The 23,029-nt window shown below is 44.7% G+C and overlaps 1 protein-coding gene across 1 annotated transcript in view; it reads right to left on the bottom strand.

Moving 5' to 3' along the window:
* MORC2 (MORC family CW-type zinc finger 2) overlaps positions 1-21,543 on the bottom strand; it is a 62,472-nt gene extending 40,929 nt beyond the window's left edge. Inside the window, exons 1-2 of the mRNA XM_043972165.1 lie at positions 20,243-21,543; positions 6,285-6,338 (exon numbers count right to left, since the gene is read on the bottom strand). Of these exons, the coding sequence (XP_043828100.1) occupies positions 6,285-6,338; positions 20,243-20,310 (122 nt within the window). The 5' untranslated portion in view covers positions 20,311-21,543. The remainder of the gene's footprint in view (positions 1-6,284; positions 6,339-20,242) is intronic.
* Between the last annotated feature and the right edge of the window lie 1,486 nt (positions 21,544-23,029).

Here is a 23,029-nt window from a genome sequence, read left to right as displayed (position 1 = left end):
TAGTGCTGGGATATAAATACAAAACAGGAAGTCAGTCCCTGCCCTCCAGGAGCTTACAAACTAAAGGGGGAAGATAAGACACAAAAGGAAGTTGGAAAGGGGAAGGGGCACCAAAAGATACCCAGTCCATCTGTAGAGCCAATCACCAATCACCAAGCTGAACTGCTAGAGGGAAACAAAGTTCCCTGGAAAATTCTGAGCCCCCTCTAACGGGAGGTTTGAGGAGTTCATTGCTGTACCCTCCAGCCCACCAACTGGGGGGTGTGGGGCGCGCAGCGGGAGTGCCAAGGAGGTGTGGGGTCTCCAGGTTCAATCTATCTCCTGAAGGAGGCAGGATGCTTGTGAAAGAGAAGCAGCCAGGAGAGGAGACAGGGAAGAACTGGAGACAAGCAAGTGAGTGGGAAGGACAGAAGGGGAACCTGATAAGGAAGACAGGATGGAATGGGCTCACTCTCACCAGAGGAAGGCATCTGGGGGACGGGAGACGAGGAGCAGAGGGGGAGTTCACAGTAAATGGCTTCAATTTCTTCTAGTAAAATGAGGTTCTCAGCTAAGGGAGTGGTGGGAGGGGAGAGGGGGAGTGAGTCATGAGAGGCTTGAGGAAGGGCTGGAAGAGGTGAAGCCGACTGTCCAAAGGAAGCTGTAACCACGAGTGTAGATGACATGAATGCACCAACGTACAAGTGAGCAGAGTGTAGTCCATCCATGCCCACCCCTCCTTCGAGACACCAGCTAAATGTGGTAAAATATGAAAGTTTTTAACAGTCGGTTAGGATAACTGAAAGACGCCAAATCATACCAATAAAGTGGCATATGCCAAAGCCATATTTCGAGTCAGTAAAAATGGTGGCACTTTCTGAAACAATGTCCAGACTGGAGAAATCTCACAGTAGATAGAATTAAGGAACTTGCAAATTATGTCTTTGACTCACATGAGGAAAGAAAAAAAATCGCCCCTCTGAACAAAACTTTCCTCTCTTCCTTTTCTGTATTGTTGTTCGCATATTATTAGTCAGCAAAAGTTATTATATTCTTTTTACTGTTCCATCAAGGAAACATTCCGTTTCTTGAGGAAGCAAAGGGGGGAAATGTGGTAAAATATGAAAGTTTTTAACAGTCGGTTAGGATAACTGAAAGACACCAGTTTTTCAAGGACCACCCTTTTGGGGAGGAGATGAACAGTCCGCCTGCTGCACATGTCAGACTGCCTGCCGGGTACAGTCCGCCTGCTGCGCATGTCAGACTGCCTGCCGGGTTTTTGACTTCCGGGGTGGAGAGAACGAGGGTAGGCCTTTTGCCTGCTTGGCGGGACTCCTGACGGCGCGGCACAGACGGTCTCTCTCTCTCTCCAAAGGTGGCCTTTTCGGTTTGATGAGTTTTTATAAGGAATATAGACTAAGCCTAGATTTAAGACGATTTGTATTGTATTTCTATTTTCCTATCCTTCTAATCAACATCACCTTGTGACTATCATACAATAAAGGCTTTATCTAGAAAACCAGAAGCTTCTTCCATTTACTAGTCTGGGAGATAAATTAGGGAAAAGTTAAGTAGGGGAGATTTATGATCTAATATCCAATTTTAAATCTCACATATATCTACCCATCAATATCCCACTCTCATGAGCCTTCTGAACTTCCTGACACTGCAGGGACCCCAACGAGCACAAGGGCTGTCTTTCACGGAGTCTTCATTTCTGCCAGGCCAGCCCACCTCCCTTCCTTGGCCATTTCTCTGCTTTAGACTCCTGCTGGGCGATTCTTCATTGGCTATTGCCTTCTCATGCCCACCCTGCTCTTCTCCACCTCTGATGACTTTCAATACTAATTCCATGGAGGCTGTGGGTAGACAATGGCCCAGTCACGAGGTGTCAAAACACGGGAATGTTGCCGTCTGGGGTCAGTGAGGGCACTGCAGAGGCACCCTAGCTCTTCCTCCTTTGGTCGTTCAGTTGTGTCCAATTCTTTGTGACCCTATTTGGAGTTTTCCTTGGCAGAGATACTGGAACGCTTTTGCCATTTCCTTCTCTAGCTCATTTTACAGATGAGGAAACTGGGGAAAGCAGGATAAAGTGACTTGCCTGGGTTACACAACCAGCAAATGTCTGAGGTTGGATTTGAACTCAGGTCTTCCCATTTCCAGGTTCTGTGCTCTATCCATTACACCACCCAGCTGTTCCTATTCATAGCTAAACCTAGCCCTTTGTCCATCTGCAATGTCAGCCAAGATATCCGTACAATCCAGTGGCAGTCTGGACAATGATCATTCTTTATCCACTTGGTTTTTCCTATGCAGATACTTAGGTCGAAGTATTTTGACTTGTGTATCTCACTGAGAAGGCTTGGCAACATTCTAGGGCTTGAGCTCATCACCACCTAGATGGACTCAGTTTTTTGCACTTATCCCATTCTCACTCCCATTTGATTGGAGGCCTGGAGGGTGAGCCTCCCTTTACAAAGGGGACTCTATTTTCCATCAGCAGTTCTACATGGTTTCTGCTACAGGGACCATGTTGTAGGTATCCTCAGTGGCTCCTTACACCCCAATTTTCAGCTTTGTTTTATGTTTATCTTTTCCCATTAGACTCTAAGCTCTGTCAGGGCAGTGCCTAGCACACAGTAGGTTTTTAATGAAATTGAACCAATGTAGCCAACATGTTTGCCTGTAAATGAGGCCACCTGGAATCTCTTCCATTTGGCGTATGACCTAAGCCTCCCTCACAACAGTGGCAAACACCTCTGGCTTTTAGAACTCATTTGATATGAGCAATAAAGTCATTTCTTCTCTATCTTTCAGAGAATCTTCCAAGATGGACGTATACAGAGGAGACATCTTGATGGAAGAAAGTTTCATAGGGCATCTTTTGCTATACTGCCTCAGTTCTTAACCTGAGGTCTATGAAGCTTTTTTTCTTATCTTTTGATAAGCGTTTCACTGTAACTCACTTCCTTTTAAAATTCTATGCTTTATGAATTTTAAGACATGATTCTGAGAAGATAAGACACCCGTGGGCTTCGCCAGGTGGCCAATGTCCTTAAAGTTTAAGGACCTGTGCTCTATGGAATCTTTTCTTTTGCACTACAACAATGAGCACAGTGGGATAATCAAGGCATCTCTTCATGTTTGGCCCATCATATGACTGTGGAGCTGAGGTGAGCTGTAGCATATGGCTCTTGATAGATTCTTGCTCCCTTCTCACACCTTTATGAAGACTGACTGATAACTGAACTGGCTGAGCTTGGACAGATGATGAAACGCACCTTCCCTCTTCTCTCAATGGAGGTGAGGGAAACATTGTCAGTGGCTGCTGGTTGGGTTGACAGGTTTCACTTGACTTGTTTTTCCCTCATGAGGATGAAGGCTGAGAAATGATTGAAGCATAGAAACACAAAGCACCACCAAAGGAGGTCCTGGGTGCATCCTCAAGACAACTTAAGATAATTCTGCAGTGAAGCCCCAGGGGTTAATGTTGTTGGTTTTAAACTGCCTTATTGCAGCAATCAAGTCCACAAGTTTTCTCCCTTTCAGCTTTCTTGGGAGCTGGTACCCAAGTACCCCCAACTCCTGTCACATCCCTTGTATCCACTGTTCAATCCACCCACTCTCTCGTCTTTATGATTCTTCATGCAGGACACTACAATATTGAGATGAAAGGTGGTGGCTCCACTGTCCTTGATGAAGGTCTGTCACAGAAAGCTTTGATTTTTTTTGCATACTGTTCACTTCCTTCCTTCCAATTTCACCCTTAAAAATCCTAGAATGGATGAAGTATGGTTGGCATGAAGCAGCTTTGTTAGTCATGGGAAGTTTTGAGACTGATTCCTACATAAAGGACATCCAGATGGAGATGTCTAACAGGCAGTGGGACTGAGTGGGAGCTCAGGGCTGGATCTACAGATACTGAAGAGAAGTGATAAATGAGTGTGTGGGTGATGAGATCACCAAGACAGAGATGAAAGACAGAGCATTATGGGATAGTCACAGTTAGGGGAAAGAATATGAAAAGGAGATGAGAAGTATTTAGGCAGATATACTGGCAGAGAACCAATAGAGCAGAGTGACATAAAAATCTTAAAAAAGAGAAATTAACTGGAAGAGGGAGTGCTCAAGAAGGTCAAAAGCACCAAAAGATGAGGAGTTGGAAGAAGGCACAGGACTAGATAACTAGAACACTGATAAATGCGGAGAAAGCAGTACAATCTGTGATGGGGCTAGAAGCCAGCTAGCAGAGGGTTAAGAAGTGAGAGAAGAGAGATAAGAAATCTAAATTAGTCTGATTTTCTTGGGGGGGTAGGGGATGGTGGTGGTGGTAATACCCTCTAAGGGATGCCCAGGTGTAGCATGCATTAACATAAACTCTAATTCCTCAAGTTAGGATCAAAGTTAATACAAAGAGCAGGCCACCAAACTGTTTTTTGATATTTTACAGGAAGGAGGAAGGAGAATGGTCAGTTTCTCCAGGGAATGTTTAACCTGCTCAACAATGCCTTCATCCACCACAAATTTCTTTTTTTTCTTTCTTTTTTTTGGCAGGGCAATGAGGGTTTAAGTGACTTGCCCAGGGTCACACAGCTAGTAAGTGTTAAGTGTCTGAGGCCAGATTTGAACTCAGGTCCTCCTGAATCCAGGGCCGGGGCTCTATCCACTGTGCCACCTAGCTGCTCCCTCACCACAAATTTCAAAAAGGGAATAAGAGGCATGGTTGGGAGACAGGGGGAATAAAGGAGATAAAATATTTCTGGAGCTGACAATTGGGACCAGAGTCTGACAACAGACATTCCTTTGGTAGATACCTGGTAAATGCACATGTTATTTTCTGGAAATCAGAAGAGAACAATCCCAGAAAGCTCAGGCTGTATGATTCCCCCATGATGTATCAGGAGCCGAGTTAGATCTGATCACTACTGAGCTGGTGATCAAGAGACCTGCATGTGTTTTCCACATGAACTTGCTGTTAAGCCAGGTCTTCTCTACTGAGTATCCCAAACCAATGTAAGGGCACTGAACAACCAGAGGGCAGCAGTAGTTAGCTGTAAGGCCTAGAAAAGCAGAGTCATGGGAGACCCTCCACACCAAAGGTGATTATTTTGTCACCAGCTCAACCCCCAAGTGCCCAAGCAAAAGACCCTAAAAGAAATGAAGGCCCTGCAAAAGACCCTAAAAGAAAAAGCCATGAATATTTAGCCTACTCTACTTACTAGGGCAGAAAAAGGATTCATACATTGTGAACACTTTTTTCAATGAGAATTAGAAGGAAAGGATGTTTTCTTCAGGTCAAAGCCTCACTGGCCCTCACATCTCCTTGAAGATTTTAGCTGATGAAAATTTTTTTGTTATAACTACTGATGTAGGAGGCAAAAAGGGGTTAACAGAAAAACCTAAGATCCAAGTTCTAATTCAGATATTAGCTCTAAAAGGGATTCAGACCTCAGTTAATGGATAACTTACAAGTCAGGATGCTACGTTCTCTTACCCACTGTAATCAGTACCCAAAACGGGAACAGAGGGAGCTAGGCCGTGAAGACCTTAAATAAAATGACAGGCTATAGAAATTCAGACTAGAAATAAATGATAAATGAAGATGTTCTGAAACTAGCCATGGGAATCAGAAAGAGACATGCGCAGAAAAGGCCAAATTTGTCCTCAGATTCACCTTATGACGTGTAATCCCCAAATCACACCTCCACAGGAAAAGGTACCGGCCTTGGGCATTGGTTTAGGACCCCAGGAACTCCAAATTAGAATAATCCCTCCCCTGTACCTCCCTAAGGTGGAGATTATTATAATGAGATTGATAATCAATTTATCCATGCTAAATATAACTGTCTTTCCTTTCCTTATTCGAGAGATATCTTTCCACTTTTCTGGTTCTTTCCCTGTGGTCACCCAGAGTATTGCAATAAAACTTGGGAAACTGAGTCACCAAGTCCTAGAATTCTTTTGGGACAATCAATCCTAATTCCAGCCCTCATCAGCTTCAAGGGGAAAACCATTAGCAAACACTGATCAGGACTTGAATTTCTACCATCAACTCTAATTCTATCCATTGGCCTAAGATCTTCTGCAGCCATTAGAGTTATCAGTGCTGGTGGACAAATGTTTGGCTTTTAATCAACATATCTATATGGTTAAGTGAACAAATAACTCTACTTGAAAGTATAACAAAAAATAGAACTCCCACTCACCTTGCTTTGGAGGGCAAAGGTCAGTGAGTTAACAAAAACACATCCACAACACAGAAGCCTCCCATCCAAACGGGACAGATAAGCCCAAAGGATACAAACCTGGCATTGTCCACGAGCTCAGCAAGGGCCCCAAACAGGAATTCATGGGTGGTTCTGAAAGATCAAAGGCAGAGTCAGTGAGGTCACAGAGACACCAAAATCAGCACCATTAGAAAACTGAAAAATCTAAGTCACTGTGGGCAGCGGTGGCCACTAATGAAGGAAACACCTCATCAAACAACTGCTTCCTGCTCTCTCCCTCAGTTTACCTATCTTTTGTATTTCTCATTTACTGAAGGTCCTTCCCATCTTGGTGGGGCCTCAGGCCCTTGAATACCGGCAAGAGGAGGCCACCCACTCTGACTTACATTTCTGCCTGGCTCTACCTCTGCACTGTATGTGGTGGTGTTGGGAGAGGCAGGCCCTGGGAGATACCTACTACTGCTAGTCCTACATGATGCCAGCCAAGCCTTTTCCCACTTTGGGTCCATCTCCCGACCTGTAAGATGAGAGGTTGGAAAGAGGGGATCCCCTAAGCTCCCTTCCAGCTCCTGCTGCCAGTTTCCCACCTGAACAAGCTGCTCCAGCTCAGAATCCCGGACCTTCTGCGGCAGGAGGGAACTCAGAGTCACCCAGTACAACAACCAAAGAACCCCCTCAACAACAAACTGTATTTTTCAGATTATTTGCTACTTATGTAGCTATTAAGCCTGTTTTGGCAGTAAACATCTATTATTAATATTATATATTAGTAAAACATTGACCAAGTGGCATTTAACAGAAGAGATCGCACATGGCCCCAAGGAGAGTTCAGAAGGCCTGTGTGTTACCTACACTGTCCTAAGAGGAGAATGTGCACCAAGAGCTGGCATTCTGAGAAAAGGGAATGGGTCCAGGAAGCCAAGAATGCTGAGCCCAAGGTTTTTATCCTCTTTGATAGAGGCGGGTCATTATACATTGATCAAAGCTAACTGGTTAGCATCATTCAATTTCATTGGTTGACGTAACTTAAGGGTGGCCCCAATTAAAATGAAGCAAAGGGTGAAGTGGTCTTTAGGTGGGGCTTAATCCCATCAATTCTCTTAGCTAAACAAAAGAATCAATCTCTATCTCTATAGTACCCTTGGGCTGGCTCTAAACAAGATAAAAACTTCCTCAAGAATTTCAGGAGGGGGAAAGAAAGGGCTAAAACTGGGTTCCCCCAATAAACTCATTATTAATAATTATTTTCAGGGCAGCTAGGTGGTGCAGTAGATAGGGCACCGGCCCTGGATTCAGGAGGACCTGAGTTCAAATTCAGCCTCAGACACTTGACACTTACTAGTTGTCATTTAATCTTCACCGTACCACAAAAAAAACAAAAAAAATGTTTCTCATAACACCTGATGTGGTCGTTCCAGTCTTCACCAAGTGACAACAGATACTCCTTCCTGAATAAGAAAATCTTAAACAATTTGAAACTATGCCCAAAGGGCTAGAGAACTGTGCATGCCCTTTGATCCAGCAATACCACTACTAGGTTTATTTCCCAAAGATATTCCAAAAAAGAGAAAAAGACTTATTTGTACAAAGATATTTCTAGCAGCTCTTTTTGTGGTGGCAAAGAGTTGGAAATTAAAGGAAAACCCATCAATTAGGGAATGGCTAAACAAACTGTGCTATATGATGGGGATGGAATATTATTGTGCTATAAGAAATGACAAGCAGGATGATTTCAGAAAGGTCTGGAAAGCCTTATATGAACTGATATATAGTGAAGAGAGCAGAACCAGGGGAACATTATGCACAGAGACAGCAATATAGTTTGATAAGGAACTGTGAATGACAACTATTCTCAACAATACAATGATCCAAGACCCTTCTTGAACCCAAATTCAGGACTCTAAAAATCTGATCCTAGTTCAATTTGGCTCAAGGTTCCAGACTTTTAAGATCTTTTGGGTCCTTGACTCCATTTATCAGTTTTTGATGGTAAAGGACTGACCAAGCAACTCCTTAGCTTCTTGTGGTTCCAAAGAGAGTGCATGGCTACTTGTCCAGGTTTTTAATCCGTTTTGATAAAAGGATGGTCATTATACATCAATCAAATCTAATTGGTTCACGTAATCAAAGGTGGATTACATCAGGTCAGAACATCCCCTTGATTTGGGACAGTAACTCTATTGTATAAGATGATGTGGTCTACTTGCTAAAAGAAGATTATGTAATAATGTCTAAAAGAAGATTATGTAACAATGTCTAATATAATCAGCTATTTACATTCATTTATTATTTATATGTCATTATACTCTGGGTATGGTTTGGAATTATTGTATATATCACTAATATATTCTCAGTTATGCAGCATAGCACACATTTTTACCATCATATTGTCTTTGGTGAAATTAATGAGATTTCAGAAATATGGAAACTTATCATTTCAGAGACTAACTTGCTGTGAACTCTGATGCAGGCCCTGGAGAGAATATATGTGCAACAAAAGGAGAGACAGGTATACATAAGTCCATGGTTTGCTTATGATGGTGACTATGTAGAGCACAATTACTAGGCACAGTCCAGTATTCATCCTCTCTCCCTCCTAATTTAACCTAATTTAACTGAACTTACTTATCTTTTTATCTCACTCAGTTGAATTCACCTGTGGCCTAGCACAATCACTGGCTGTCTCGGAACCATGAGATATGGTATGATAACCTTTCCATAACATTTTCAGGTGTCATGAACACATACTAAATTTGACTTTGATCCAGACACATGGTGGTAAAAAGTGTTACTGATTGCAAAATGCTATGCTAAGGTTTAGTAAAAAAAAAATACAGCAATTCAAACAGTTAAAGAAGAAATCCAGCTTTCCAGACCAGAGTCCAGAGTCCAGAATCCAGACCAGAGTCCAGAATCCAGTTTTCCAGACCAGAATCCAGTTTCCTCCTGATGACATCTTACCACTTCAAGAAGACAAGAGAACTCAGAGACTTTATATGAACTGTTTTGCTTTATTAGCTTTTACTATCTCCTTTCTGTTATATACTATCTGTAACATGTACTCTCTGCAGAGGCTCTCCCTTTGCAAGACTAATGTCAAAGCGTCGGTTCATGAGGAAAGAAAAAAAAATCGCCCCTCTGGACAAAACTTTCCTCTCTTCCTTTTCTGTATTGTTGTTCGCATATTATTAGTCAGCAGAAGTTATTATATTCTTTTTACTGTTCCATCAAGGAAACATTCCATTTCTTGAGGAAGCAAAGGGGGGAAATGTGGTAAAATATGAAAGTTTTTAACAGTCGGTTAGGATAACTGAAAGACGCCAGTTTTTCAAGGACCACCCTTTTGGGGAGGAGATGAACAGTCCGCCTGCTGCGCATGTCAGACTGCCTGCCGGGTACAGTCCGCCTGCTGCGCATGTCAGACTGCCTGCCGGGTACAGTCCGCCTGCTGCGCATGTCAGACTGCCTGCCGGGTACAGTCCGCCTGCTGCGCATGTCAGACTGCCTGCCGGGTTTTTTGACTTCCGGGGTGGAGAGAACGAGAGTAGGCCTTTTTGCCTGCTTGGCGGGACTCCTGGCGGCGCAGCACAGACGGTCTCCCTCACTCCAAAGGTGGCCTTTTTTGGTTTGGTGAGTTTTTATAAGAAATATAGACTAAGCCTAGATTTAAGACGATTTCTACTGTATTTCTACTTCCCTATCCTTCTAATCAACAACACCTTATATACAATAAAGGCTCTATCTAGAAAACCAGAAGCTTCTTCCATTTACTAGTCTGGGAGATAAATTAAGGGAAAAGTTAAGTAGGGGAGATTTATGATCTAATATCCAATTTTAAATTTCACACTATATTTGGTAATTAATCCAAAGAATTCAGACCCTATCTAGACTGTACCAGGACTGGCTATTATCTATCTGGGTGTGGTCCTGAGGGGGAGACATTGGAGTCTAGCTGACAGCATGTAACACAAAGGGGAATCTGAAGTTCCCCATACACTGGTAATCAATAATTATTTTCTCACAGACCAATTAGGCTAGATGGCACCTGAATTGAGTACAGCTCTGTCATGTCACAGCCAGGGAGCTAAGGGGAGCTAACAAGTCAAGTCCCTCAGTGATGAGTAGCAAAAGCTGGATTCAAACCCAGGTCCTCTGAAACTAAGGTCATATCAAGTGACAAAAGCACCCCAGGCCGAGCACACCAGTGTGTGGGGAGGAGAGCAGCCTCCTTTCCTCCGCTTGGCCCCACAATTAACACATCAGGGTGGATTATGACTGTAACCGGTAACCCTGGCAATCATCGCCTGTCCACTGATGAGCTCCTTCAGGTTTCCTGGGCTGACGGCAAGTCTGACACGTTGCCGGACTTCTTCACATTAATCTATCGTTTGACAAAAACATCCACAATGGCCACTAGTCTCAAAGTTTTGTCTGGATTAGGTTCTTAACCTGGGGCCCATAAGACCACAGAGGATCCATGCATAGGTTTCAGGGGGTCTATGAGAATCTAAATGGGGAAAAAAACAGTCTTAATTTTTTTACTCATCAGTAACTAAAATTTAGTATTTCCCTCAATTACACATGTAGGTAAATGCTGATTATTCCAAGAAGGGGGTCTGTAGGCTTCAGACTGCTAATATGTTAGCAAAAAAGGGGAAGAACCCCAGGCCTAGATTACAGAACTAGAGGAGTCTGTTGACTATCAACTGGGATTTGAACCTAGGTCCTCCTCCACTCCAAACTGTTCATCTCAGGGGTAGGCAGTGACTCTCTAGGAAATGAGTCACCTCTATGTGAATCTACTGCTCACCCCCAAGAAAAAAACTGTTGACAAAACTCAGCTACCAACTTATAATGAGCCAAATAATTAAGTGTAATTGACTTCTAGTTCAGCAACTGTAGGCAGTTTAACCTTTCTGGATAACAAATTCTCTTCGATTAAATGAAAGGTCCCCTGGGATACAAAGGAAGGAAGGAATTCCTGCCTCTGTGTGTGTTGGGGGGGAGGGGGGGGCAATGAGGGTTAAGTGACTTGGCCAGGGTCACACAGCTAGTAAGTGTCAAGTGCCCGAGACTGGAGTTGAACTCGGGTCCTCCTGAATCCAGGGCCGGTGCTTTATCCATTGCATCACCTAGCTGCCCCCTAGGAAGGAATCCCTGAATGCAAGATAAACAGTACCCTGGCTGGCATCCCTGGTCACATGTGCATTCAAAAAAATAAAAACATGAAGATTGTTTATAAAGTGAAAGCTTTCAAAAGCCAAACTACTCAAAGACAGAAAGGCTTCACAGATCCCACAATATCCAGAACAGCTCTAAGGGAGCAAAGATCAGGGGGTGGGGGGATGATATCTATGAATGGAGAACAAGTAAACTGATGATCTGATGATGTCAAGGGATATCCCAGAGGAGCAAGAGAAAACTTGCATGAAGTAGAAGGAAATGATGCACATGGATAAAAATGTGAATGAAAACAAAACCAGTAAAATTCTAATGAAGGAGAAGAGTTGGGGAAATGTTCCTCCTTTCTTTCTTGGGAAACCTAGAGGAGACTGGAATGCTGGCAGCACAAAGCACAAGCTTTTGTCTGAACTCTTCTGATTTCATATCTCTCTCTCTCTCTCTCTCTCTCTCTCTCTCTCTCTCTTTTTTTGCGGGGCAATGAGGGTTAAGTGACTTGCCCAGGGTCACACAGCTAGTGTCAAGTGTCCGAGGCCGGATTTGAACTCAGGTTTTCCTGAATCCAGGGCCAATGCTTTATCCACTTCGCCACTTAGCTGCCCCCTCTATCTCATTTTTTGTTCTGGGGCACTGCTATGTGCGTTAGGACAAAAAGGTATCAAACTAGTCTTTTAAAAAGGAAAAAAAGCTAACATCAACTAAAACCTTCTCCTGGCCCTTCCAAGCATGAAGGTCACTGTGAATTCATGACACCAGGGGAACCACAGTCCCAACAGGGGTCACCAAGGTGTAATGGTTTTAAGGACAGGCCCAAGAGGACCACCCTAGCAAAGTCTGAAGAAGGTACCCATAAGGTAACACTACTTGGGAGTTCGCCCATCAGCCTGAGTCAGTCAGATCCTGGCCAGTGGACTATCGTACCCCAGGGAGATTGGGGCAATTCAAGAAGGCCTCCTGGGGTCCCAACCTGTGCGGCAAACAAAGCACATTCTGGATGTTTCTAGATGACATAAATCAGAGATTCCAGAAGAGCAGGGATGAGAGTTCTTCTAATCCAAACCAAGAAAAAAGATCACACGACAAAAAGAGGAGAAAATGAATTTTTCTGGCTCTATCTGAAGTCTAAATTATCTTAAAAAGGCATGATCTGTTCAGGAGGAGGAATCCAGTTAAAAAAGACTCTGGATCTTCATTTCCTTCTATCTCTTGCTCTTAAGTAGCCTATTCAGGTTTACCAAGGGCTTTCCTCACAAATCACTTGTCTGGGAGGCCGTGGGCTCCATTTTCTCCATTTTTTAAGTAAGAAAACTGAGGCTCAGAGAGAAGGGACTTGTCCCAGCTAAGTGGGCAGCAAGGTTACTGTCTCTATGTGCCATTATAATGATGTTCATCTCAGGGTCTTCTGTATATCACTGGATTTTAAAAAAGCATTCTGTAGGGGCAGCCAGGTGGCACAGTAAATAGAGCACCGGCCCTGGAGTCAGGAGGACCGGAGTTCAAATCCGGCCTCAGACATTTGACACTTACTGGCTGTGTGACCCTGAGCAAGTCACTTAACCCCCAATTGCCTCACCAAAAAAAAAAAAAGCATTCTGTAGTATTCCATTATGAAAACCAGGGAGAAACTCATAAAGACCTAAGACCAGACTTTGTGTTAGCACCACCTTTGGCCCTGAAGACTCTCCGGCTGTCCTTTGCCAGCTTTTGAATCATTGATAAGAATTTCCAGAGGCTGCAAAGGTGCCTAAGACATATTTAACCTCCTCAAACTACTCCAAATATTAACAGGTTTCTTCCTCCTTGACATCTAAGAAAATCAAAGGGTGAAAGATTTCAAGGAAGCACAATGCCCTCAGACTAGAACAAAATGCCAAAAGGCAACTGCTAGAAATTCACAAGAAAATTAAAGCTATGAGAGGAAAATGCAGAGTCCCAAGTGTTGACATTTAATGAGGGCTGGGTGAGCTTGGCTAAGTGATTTAACCTAAGCATGTTTTCTTCATCTGTAAAATAAGGGTCAGTTCTTATACCTTTATCAAAGAGCTATTGTAAAGAAAGCACTGATAGTGTATAAGGGGGAATTATGGGAATGGAGGAAGAAATGCATATGGAAGCAAAGAAATCCTGAGTGACATGCTCAAGAATTCAAATGAGCTTGACCTCAGCTAGTTGAATCACAGATGAAAATGCATCTGAAGACAAGAGGGAGGGAGTGACGGTAGAACAGAAAGAGACTGATTCTTCACAGGAATTCCAAGATGAACTAATGACAAAACTCTCCCAAATGGAGACCAGAACAGAAATTCAACTTTTAACCTAGGCCTTTGTGAAATCAACATACAGGAAAACTGGGAATAATGGAGGACATCTCTCCGTTATCTTTGGTTATAAAGGCCAGGCGATTTGTCTATTCAAATCCAGAATGGAGTCTTTCAATGAGATCCTCACAAAGAGCTGAAATGAATTCTAAATGACAGGAAGTCTGCAGATCAGGAGTCTCTCAATCATTTTCTTTCTTTCTTTTTTTTTTTTTTGCGGGGCAATGGGGGCCAAGTGACTTGCCCAGGGTCACACAGCTAGCAAGTGTCAAGTGTCTGAGGCCAGATTTGAACTCAGGTACTCCTGAATCCAGGGCCGGTGCTTTATCCACTGTGCCATCTAGCTGCCCTATGCCATCTAGCTGCCCAATCATTTTCACAGGACTGGATTTAGAGTTCAGAGACCCACAAGATCATCTCTCTAGTCCAATCCCTTCATCGTACAAAGAGGAAACTGAGGCACAAAGAAGGGAGGAGATCTGCTTGAGGTTATGTATTATTGTTGTCCAGGTGTTTCAGTAATGTCAACTCTTCATGACTCCATTTGGGGCTTTCTTGGCAGAGATACTGGAGAGGTTTTACCATTTCCTTCTCCAGCTCATTTGACAGATGAAGAAACTGAGACAAACAGGGTGAAGTAACTTGCCCAGGGTCACACAGCTAGCTAATGAGTGTCTAAGGGCAGATCTGAACTCAGATCTTCCTGGTCCATCACTCTATCCACCTATCTGGCCTTTAAATTTAAGTTCATATAAATAGTAGCAAAACCAGGATTTACATTCAGGTCTTCTGATTCTAAATCCTGTCTCCTACCATCATCACACCCCAACCACCATCCTACCAGAAATCAAGGCACTGAAGAACACAGCAGATGGAGATGTTTAAAATTTAAAAACAAAAACTTTTAAAGGAACCAGTCTTATGACATTTTCCTATCAGGTAACATACTAAATTAATGAAATTAATGTTCATAATTATAAAGATGCTCCCACAAAAGATAAGTAGCCTTTCCACCTCAATTTAGAACAAAAAAAAAGCAGATCTACCTAATGAGGAATTTGCAAATCCCCTAAGAATTTAGCACTCAGAAATCAGATTAATCTGCAATCATTTATTAAGCACCTACTATATACCAGGGGTTGTGGACAAAAAAACCCACAAAAATGGAATGATCCTTGTCCTGACAGACATGCCTCCACATGCTACCAAGGAAACAATATGGATAAGGCGCCTACCGGTAAAGAAACAGAGGAAGGAGGCCCTCAAAGCTGGGCAGCAAGCTGGGCTCTGGGTAAGAGTTAATTCTGACAGGCACAGGGGCAGCTAGGTGGCACAGTGGATAAAACACCGGCCCTGGAGTCAGGAGGAACCGAGTTCAAATCTGACCTCAGACACTTAACGCTTACTAGCTGTGTGACCCTAGGCAAGTCACTTAACCCCGATTGCCTCACACACACAAAAAAAGAGTTAATTCTGACAAGCACAGAAAACTTTCTTCAATCTGAAGGGAGAAACAAACCAGCTTGGCACCATTTCCTTTGGGACACCAGCAAATGGTTCCATGAGTACACAAGCTCTTGTCCTGGGATCATGCATACCCAGCACTACCCTCAGAGGCCAGGGGACCTCCCTGAGGGTCCCCCCCCCCCCCCCCCCCCCCCGGCACGTCCCCGAATGCTAGGGCAGCTTCCTCCCAAGTGATCTCAGGTGGTTTTTTTCCCCACTTACACCAGTCGAGATATGCTTGGAATCTGAATTTAGAGTGAACATAATTTCAGAAGAAAACAATCTCTCCAGGCACAAGTCGGGCTCCCAAAAGTGCAGCAGGTGCAGCTTCAAGTGTAGAGACATGGCCACGAGGATCACAGGCCAATAACTCTCAGCTGGCAAATGACACACCTTAAAAAAAGCCCTTCGGAGAAGTGGGTTATCATCGGACTTTCCGAAATCAGAGCCCTGAACGTCAACACTTTCCAGGCCTTCCCTCAAAGTGGCCTCAACAGCCCTGCCCTACAAGAGAGCCAGACTTTCTGAACAAGGGCCAAGTCAAGCTTAAAATCCCATTCAGCCAATTCCATTCTTTCGCCAACTTTCCAAAAAGAACCGTATGATAGAAGAAGTGAAAAGCCAGTCAGAGCAAGGCTTCGACCAGCAGGCCTGGTTCTGCTGTGTGATCATAGGCAGGCAAGTCACCGCTGTTCTCCAGGCCTGATTCTTCATCTATAAAATAAGGTGGCTTGAAGTAATACGGTTCTTTCATCCCATGAGTACTGTTACTAAACCCATGAAGTAAGAGCTCTTTAATTATGCTCTATTAACACATGCCTTACCAAACTAAGAAGGCTCATAAGAAACATAAAATATACTCTATGACCCTTCTGGGTATGTATCCAAGAGACATACTATCAAATGAAAACCTGACTTTTTTTTCTAAGTCCTCTGCCTGTAGGTTTAAGAGATCAATCACTTAAAGATGATTTTCAACAAACTCTTCCACAAAGTTTCTACAGAAAGGACTTTGGAATTATAAACTCACTTTTCATTGCACGATAAAATTAGTACAAAAAAACATAATTACATATTGAGATACTTTATCTAGTTATGCTCAGGCCTGAACCAGGATCCAGAAATTATTAGCTTTAAACTTAGCTCAAGTGTATTTTCTTGGTTTCTAGTTTCTCCAAGAAGGAAACGCTGCTCATAGCTAAGCAGTTGCCCAGATTTCTAAGAGAAATTTAAGAAGAGATGTTTTGTATCCAGAATAAATTTATGACAGTATTTGTGCTATAAGTTGACATTTTAAAAGGTGCAAAGCTGTTAAAATGAGCCTAGTAATCCTATTTGGATGGTATTTCCATATCCATTCACAGATGGGTAAACCAAGATGAAATTATCATGTGACCACAGGTTAGTCTCTAGGGCCAAAGAATCTTGTCCCCAAGCCCCCACGTTCAATTCCCAGGCCATCTACAGTATTCAAAACATTCAAACCATTAAATGACTAAGATATACCATTATGACGCTGGGGGATGGGGAGTGTCTTACCACCTTCATTAAATTCTACCATGCTATTACTGTCAACTCTTTTACATGTACTGTTTTTCATAAGCAAAACCAAAGCCACACATACCAACTTCTGTCACTAACCACATCAAAACCACGTAGTTGATATCCAGTTTCTAATACATCCCATTAACACGAACCAAACACATCCAACACCAAAAGCACAATGTACAAAAACCCTTAGTTCATTAAAAAAAATTTCCACCTGTAGTTAGCTCTATCCTAATATCTGAATATCAAAGTAAATAAGAAAATGGTCATAACGGGCCAGAGAAAACAGTTCAAAGCCTAGACAGAAATCCCTTTTCATGTCATCATCAGGGATAGGCACAAAGTGGGCGACATCTTTGACAACAGGGTTTCAATGTGACAATAGTAAAAAGACACTTCTCTACCACGAGCCTGGAAGCTCATGGTTGGGGAAAACCTCATCACCCTGCAAAATCTCATCAGCTTGGATAGTAACACCTCATTACTACCCCCTATGTATCTGATTAATCTAGCCTTAGACACTGACTAGCTCTGTGAACCTGGGCGAGGCATTTCATCCTGTTTGCCTCAATTTCCTCATCTGTAGATCTGGAGAAGGAAATGACAAACCATTCCAGCATCTTTGCCAAGAAAATCCCAAATGGGGTCACAAAGAGTTAGACTTTACTGGGGGGTGGGGTTGGTTGGGAACCAAAACAACCAAATGACAACAAATTGCCTCTGATCTGGGTGGAACCATGAACTCTCAGACATCCATTTATCAAAAGGGCTCCTTTCCCACTTGATAGCGCTACTTTGGGATTTCTCAGACTTCTCCACATGGATAATCTTCCCCTACCCTCCTTTTTCAGCTTCCTTTTATGTGCTGCCTTCTCCTATTAGATTGGAAGATCTTTGAGGGCAGGAACTGTCTTGAACTTGCATCCCCAGCACTTAGTACAGTGCCTGGCACAGAGGACTTAATAAATATTTATTAACTATTGATTCATTGACTTCCTGTTTTTAAAAAGCAACTTTTTCTTAATAAATGAACAAGAGGTTGTTTCTTATATGGTTCAGAATCATTCAAACACGATGTTAGATTCTAAATTAAAAGACAGGGCCAAAGCCTAATTGAGTTTGGTTTTAAAAAATCGCAATAATCAGAGTAGCCACTAATGAAAAAGAGATACCTTTTTTCCCCTAAAGATGCCTTGGTCAACAGCTATGGGGCAGTAATTTCCATCTCAATGCCTAAGAGAACCGCAAGAATTTTAACCTAGCACAGTACCTTGATGCTGAAAAATCACACGTAGGCTCCGACCTTGCCTGTCTCAGGCCCTGGCCTTGATGTGTTCCAGCTACAGCCTGTCCCTGCTTTGTCCTTTGTACGGTAATCACTGACCTCATCCTTGTTTGATACATTTATACGTATCTTGTTTTCCTGCAATGATGACTATACCACTATGCATCCTTTGTAAGGAAATCATTGACCTCATCCTTGTTTGACGCTCATCTATGTTCTCAGTACTTGTTTCTTTCCTTCTGGAATTGGCATTTGAGATAGATTCTAACACCATGACTACATACTGGTCTCAAGCCTTGTATCAAAATCTGAACATGGGGGTTTCTAAGGCTCAGTGAGAATTCCAACCCTAACTCTAATTCTGAGGTCAAGAAATTGTGCTTTGTTTCCTTCACTGAATAAAGTATCTTAAAGAAGGTCTACCTTCTCTCCTGGCTGTGGTTCATAAACTAAGTATTTATCAGGTGCTCAAGACTGACTTAGTGGTAGATGCAATAAATGGTGTCCAATCAGACCTTCTCTAATGCTTCGGGACAGGAGCGGTGGTTTAATTTCAAGAAATCTCAAGGCCATATGATTGAGGTTGAGAAATCTACTCAATTCAATTAGATGGACTGGAGAGAAAGTGAGAGATGGAAAAGCAAGAGTTAGACTAATCTGACCTTCGAGGCTCCTATTCTGAGGGTCTATAACCTTCCTCAAACTTGAAAGTCATATAATCCAAACAGTAATCACCACATCTTCCAAAGCATATTCAACACTATGATGCAAGTGCTTTTTAAAAAAAGTAGCTGCAAGCTGGTATGACCTGAAATCCAGAAAAAATCCCCAAACCTCCTTTAAAATTATTTTTGTCTTTTTTCCACAAACTGAAATAAAAGTAAAAACCGAGCAGCAAAATGAATTTGCTGCATTTCCCTTCTCTCCCTCCCTTGCCTCATTCCCAAGCAGAGCTTCATCAGATCTAGCTGCCTTGACCCCTGACACTTGGGGTCTGTGCTCTAGAAATCATTTCTGGAAGTAGCAAGAAGAGCATTTTCCCCAGGACCAAAACAAACAAATAACCCTGATCTTATCACTGCCACATCAGAGATCACTACTTCCTAAATATCCTACTCCTTCCCAAGGGGAAAATTAAGGCAACTCACTTTTTCTGTAAAACTCTTCCAGGGAACTTTAAGAGACTAAGACATATTGTCCTTTTCTACCAACACTCAGCACCCTGGCAACATGTGAATCTGGAACTAGAAGCTTCTATTCTGATCCAGACAGAGGACACCAAGAGCAACTGAAACTTCTTCAACTCACTAATCACAGAACCTTAGAATACTTACCTTCCTCCCAGGAGTGTTGGTGGAAGGCCTTGCTTAAATAACACACTGAACAAGTAGTAAAGCAATTCCCTCATTCTGGTATATCAAAGAAAAAACTACCAACACAAGTACAAAAACAATGTGCTGCTACTACAACCGGCCTCAAGACTAGAAGAGTAAGGATAGTCTTTCTAGGTACAAGAGGTGAAGCCCCATAGACAAATCATTTTGTGAATAGCTGTGTCCCTACTTGGAGATTTCTGGATTGCAATCAGCAGATATTCTTGAGATAGATTGTTTAAATATATGATTTAAATGGATGCTATTATTACTGCCTGCTTATTCAAGAGATATGCAAACTCCCAGGAAAGTTTGCACCTATTCTGTTTACCACTAAAAATAGGATTATTCTTCTTATGAATTATCATTGGCAGTTCTTCTCCAAAATTGTTTCCTTTCTTTAATACACTCATTCCAATAATCATCTTTTTTTTTGGGGGGGGGAATAGGGGGAAGGGCTGCTCCCACTAAAGGAGACAACAGTTGATGCTAGGAAATCCTCCCTTTTGGAGATCCACAGATCAGCCAGCCCTTGGTGAGTTTTGGTTAAAACACTTCCATGCAACAGCTCCATATATAAAATGCCTTCAATCAAAGCTTCTCCTTGTTAGATCAACACTGTAGAACAGCTTGAGCCAATAAGTTGAGAATTCTTCTGCATCAACTACCCAATACTTCACTGATCCCTTTTGTTCCGGAGACTCCCCATGGCTTGAGTCAAGCTGCTGCACCTGTGAAATCTCAAAGGTCAAAGGAAAATATGGCTCCCGCATTCATAGGAACGCTGCTAGGGGTGACTTTAGGAAGCACCCCCAGGATACTTACGAATTTGTATGGAGATATTCAAATGTCAGCTGAGCTCGATTCAGACTGCTGTAATTAGCAAATGCCATGACTGCTAGTCTCGTCAAGATCGGAACATGTGGGTCTCTAAGGCCCAGTCAGAAGACTTAAGTTTTAAATCACTTATCCTAATATTTTTTACGCCCCCAAAGAACTACAGTTGAGGTGCCAGCGTTCCTCTTGAGTTAATTTCAGAAAGTCGTTAAAAGAGGCCTCCAAAGAGACAATCAATCTGTACTGACAGAGGGTCAACTTTCCAGTCTGCTGTAGGAAATGCTGTGGACCACCTTTCAAAGCTCTCTTCAGGAAAAACCAGGTTTGAGAGGTTCCTTGGCCAGCAAGTCCTGCCACCATTCCATTGAAGGGAGGGGGGAGGCTCAGAGTTCTAGAATAGTTTGTTTTTTTTAAACTGTCCTCTGATACGCTAATCCAGATCTGGGTTCAATGGGTACCCTCAAAGCTCTACAGGAACTGCTTAATGAATTGTTCTTCTCTTTGACTCCTGGCTATGAGCTGTCTCCCCTAAAAGTCTTCTAGATGGTGGCAGTGCTCCCTAACAATTTTGGGGTCAGAGGCCTCCTACAGCCCAATCTTGGAGACGGGGTGGGGCAAAGGAAACTTTCCCGAGTCTTGGAGTTTCCTTACAGTGAGCCCAGGACGTGTGTACTTCCTAAAAGTCTTGGATGGGGGGTGGGGGGTGGGGGGGGTCCCTGAGTCTGGGAGGCCAGGGGTAATGCTCCCTAAGAGTCTTTGGGCAGGTGTCAGGAGGATTTACTGCTGGTACTGAGGCCGGGGGATCTTGGTGCAGTGAGGACCCCCCCCTCCCCAACTTCCGATCTTGAAAAGCAGAGGGTGAGCTTCTTTCGAGGCTTGGCGAACCGGGTGATCAGAATTCAGGAGGCAAGGGGTGACCTCCCCAGGAACCTGGGGGGGTGGCCGGAAAAATGAGGGGGCGGGGCGTATAGCTCGAACCTCCGCCGCTCTCGTTTCCGCCTCCCAGGGCGGCTGCACGCGGCGGGGGCTCTGCCTCCTCCCCCTCGAAAGCGCAGGCTCCGACTCTGTCTCTTCCTCGGCCTCGGCCTGAGGCCTCCTCTTCGGGGGGTTGCGGGGGAACGAGTCACGGGAGCCCCGAGGGCAGCGGGGTCGCCTGGTGCGGAGCGCGCGCCCAACCGTCCCCCGCCCCCGCGAACGTTGCAGTAACGGCCACGGAGCGCGCCCCGCCGCAGACCATGTGCCGCCGCTTTCGCCGCCGCCGCCGCCGCAACCGCCGCTTTGTCTGCTCCCGTCCGCCGTCTCGAGCACACTGCTCGGCTCTGGCCTCACCAGCCCCACCCGTCTTGTCCTCCACCCCCTCAGCCAGCCGCCGACCAATCCCAGCGCCCCAGCCCCGTTCCGCCGACCAATCATAGGCCCCGGCTGCGGCGTCCATCACAGCGACTCAGCCCCGCCCACGTGCCATTCGAGGGCGGTTCCCCCCCCCACCTCCCGCTACCCCTTCCCCCACATCTGCAGACAATCGAGGAACCCCGCCTCATCAGTCAATCACGTGGGCAAAAGTCCCGCCCTCCGTCCCTACCGACCAATCCCAGTGCCCCTCTTTATCCGAAGGTCCTAGGGCCCGGATGATTAAAGCACTGGAACCAATGAGAGCATGGAACACATAAAGCGAGACGAGCACAGGCCTGGAGGCGTCACGTGAACCGCCTGCCCACGCCTTTTAAAGAGACCTTGATTCGAGCGGGCCTCAATACTGTATTTTCAAGGTCGTGGCCGGCGGCTCATGGGCTTTTGTTGGGGAACTGGAGGGTTAAGAAATTATGGGTCTTGTCGAGGAGGAAGAATTTCCACACTCACACTCCCCGCCTCCACATAACCTACACACGTGGTAGCCCTCCCACCTGTCTTTCTAAGAGAGCCCGAGGGATCGATGATTCGGTCAACCGCTGCTTGGTCTTGCGGCTTAAGCTCGGGAACCGTGCTCGCGCCTGCGCGTTCCCGCCCCGCCCTCTGCCCCTTCGCGCCTGCGCGGAGGCGCGGGCAGTTGTTTGTTAGTTCGTTAGTTCGATCGATCGTTCGTTCGTCTAGCGCGCGGCTGCGGACGGGGCTGGAGGCCAGAGCGGAGGCGGTGAGGCCCGGCGCCCGGGCCGCCTGAGGGGAGAGGAGCGGGTCGGGGCGGCGGGAGGGGAAGGATTGGTGGCGGGCTTGGCGCTGACGCGGGGCCGGGGCGGCGGGCGGGCGGACGGTCGCGGGCCGGGCCCGCCACGCCCGTTCCTCCTGCAGGTCAGGGACCGGAGGAGTTGAGGGAGGCGGGGTGGAGATCTCTTTAGAGTTGCGATGCCTTTTTTTCGGCCTGGGTTCGTGGGCGGGTTTGGCTTTGGAGCCAGGCCTCTCCCTTCTCCCTCTTAGCCTCAGTTTCCCCATCTGCCACAGGGCTTCCCGCTCCCCTCTTCCTCGAAGGTGGGGGAAGAAAGAGATCGAGATCCTTCTAAACCACCTCATTTAACACAGGAGGAAACTGAGGTACAGAGAAAGGAAGTGACTTGTCCCATTCGCACAAGTCACTACCAGAGATGTAACAGACTGGGGGTGGTCCCTTATCAATGTAGAGACAGGAAACTGAGGCCCGAAAGAGGGAAGTGACTTATTTGTCTAAGCCTGCCCAGGCAGTGAAATGGTGGAGCCCATGATGCCCCCCACGCTTTCCACTGAGCCAGATCCATGATATCAGAGCTCCCTGGACCCAGGCACATGGTCAGATTGTTTAGAACA

The sequence above is a fragment of the Dromiciops gliroides genome, chromosome 1, assembly GCF_019393635.1.
Source record: "Dromiciops gliroides isolate mDroGli1 chromosome 1, mDroGli1.pri, whole genome shotgun sequence".
NCBI lineage: Eukaryota > Metazoa > Chordata > Mammalia > Microbiotheria > Microbiotheriidae > Dromiciops > Dromiciops gliroides.
This window is presented reverse-complemented; position numbering and strand designations above follow the sequence as displayed.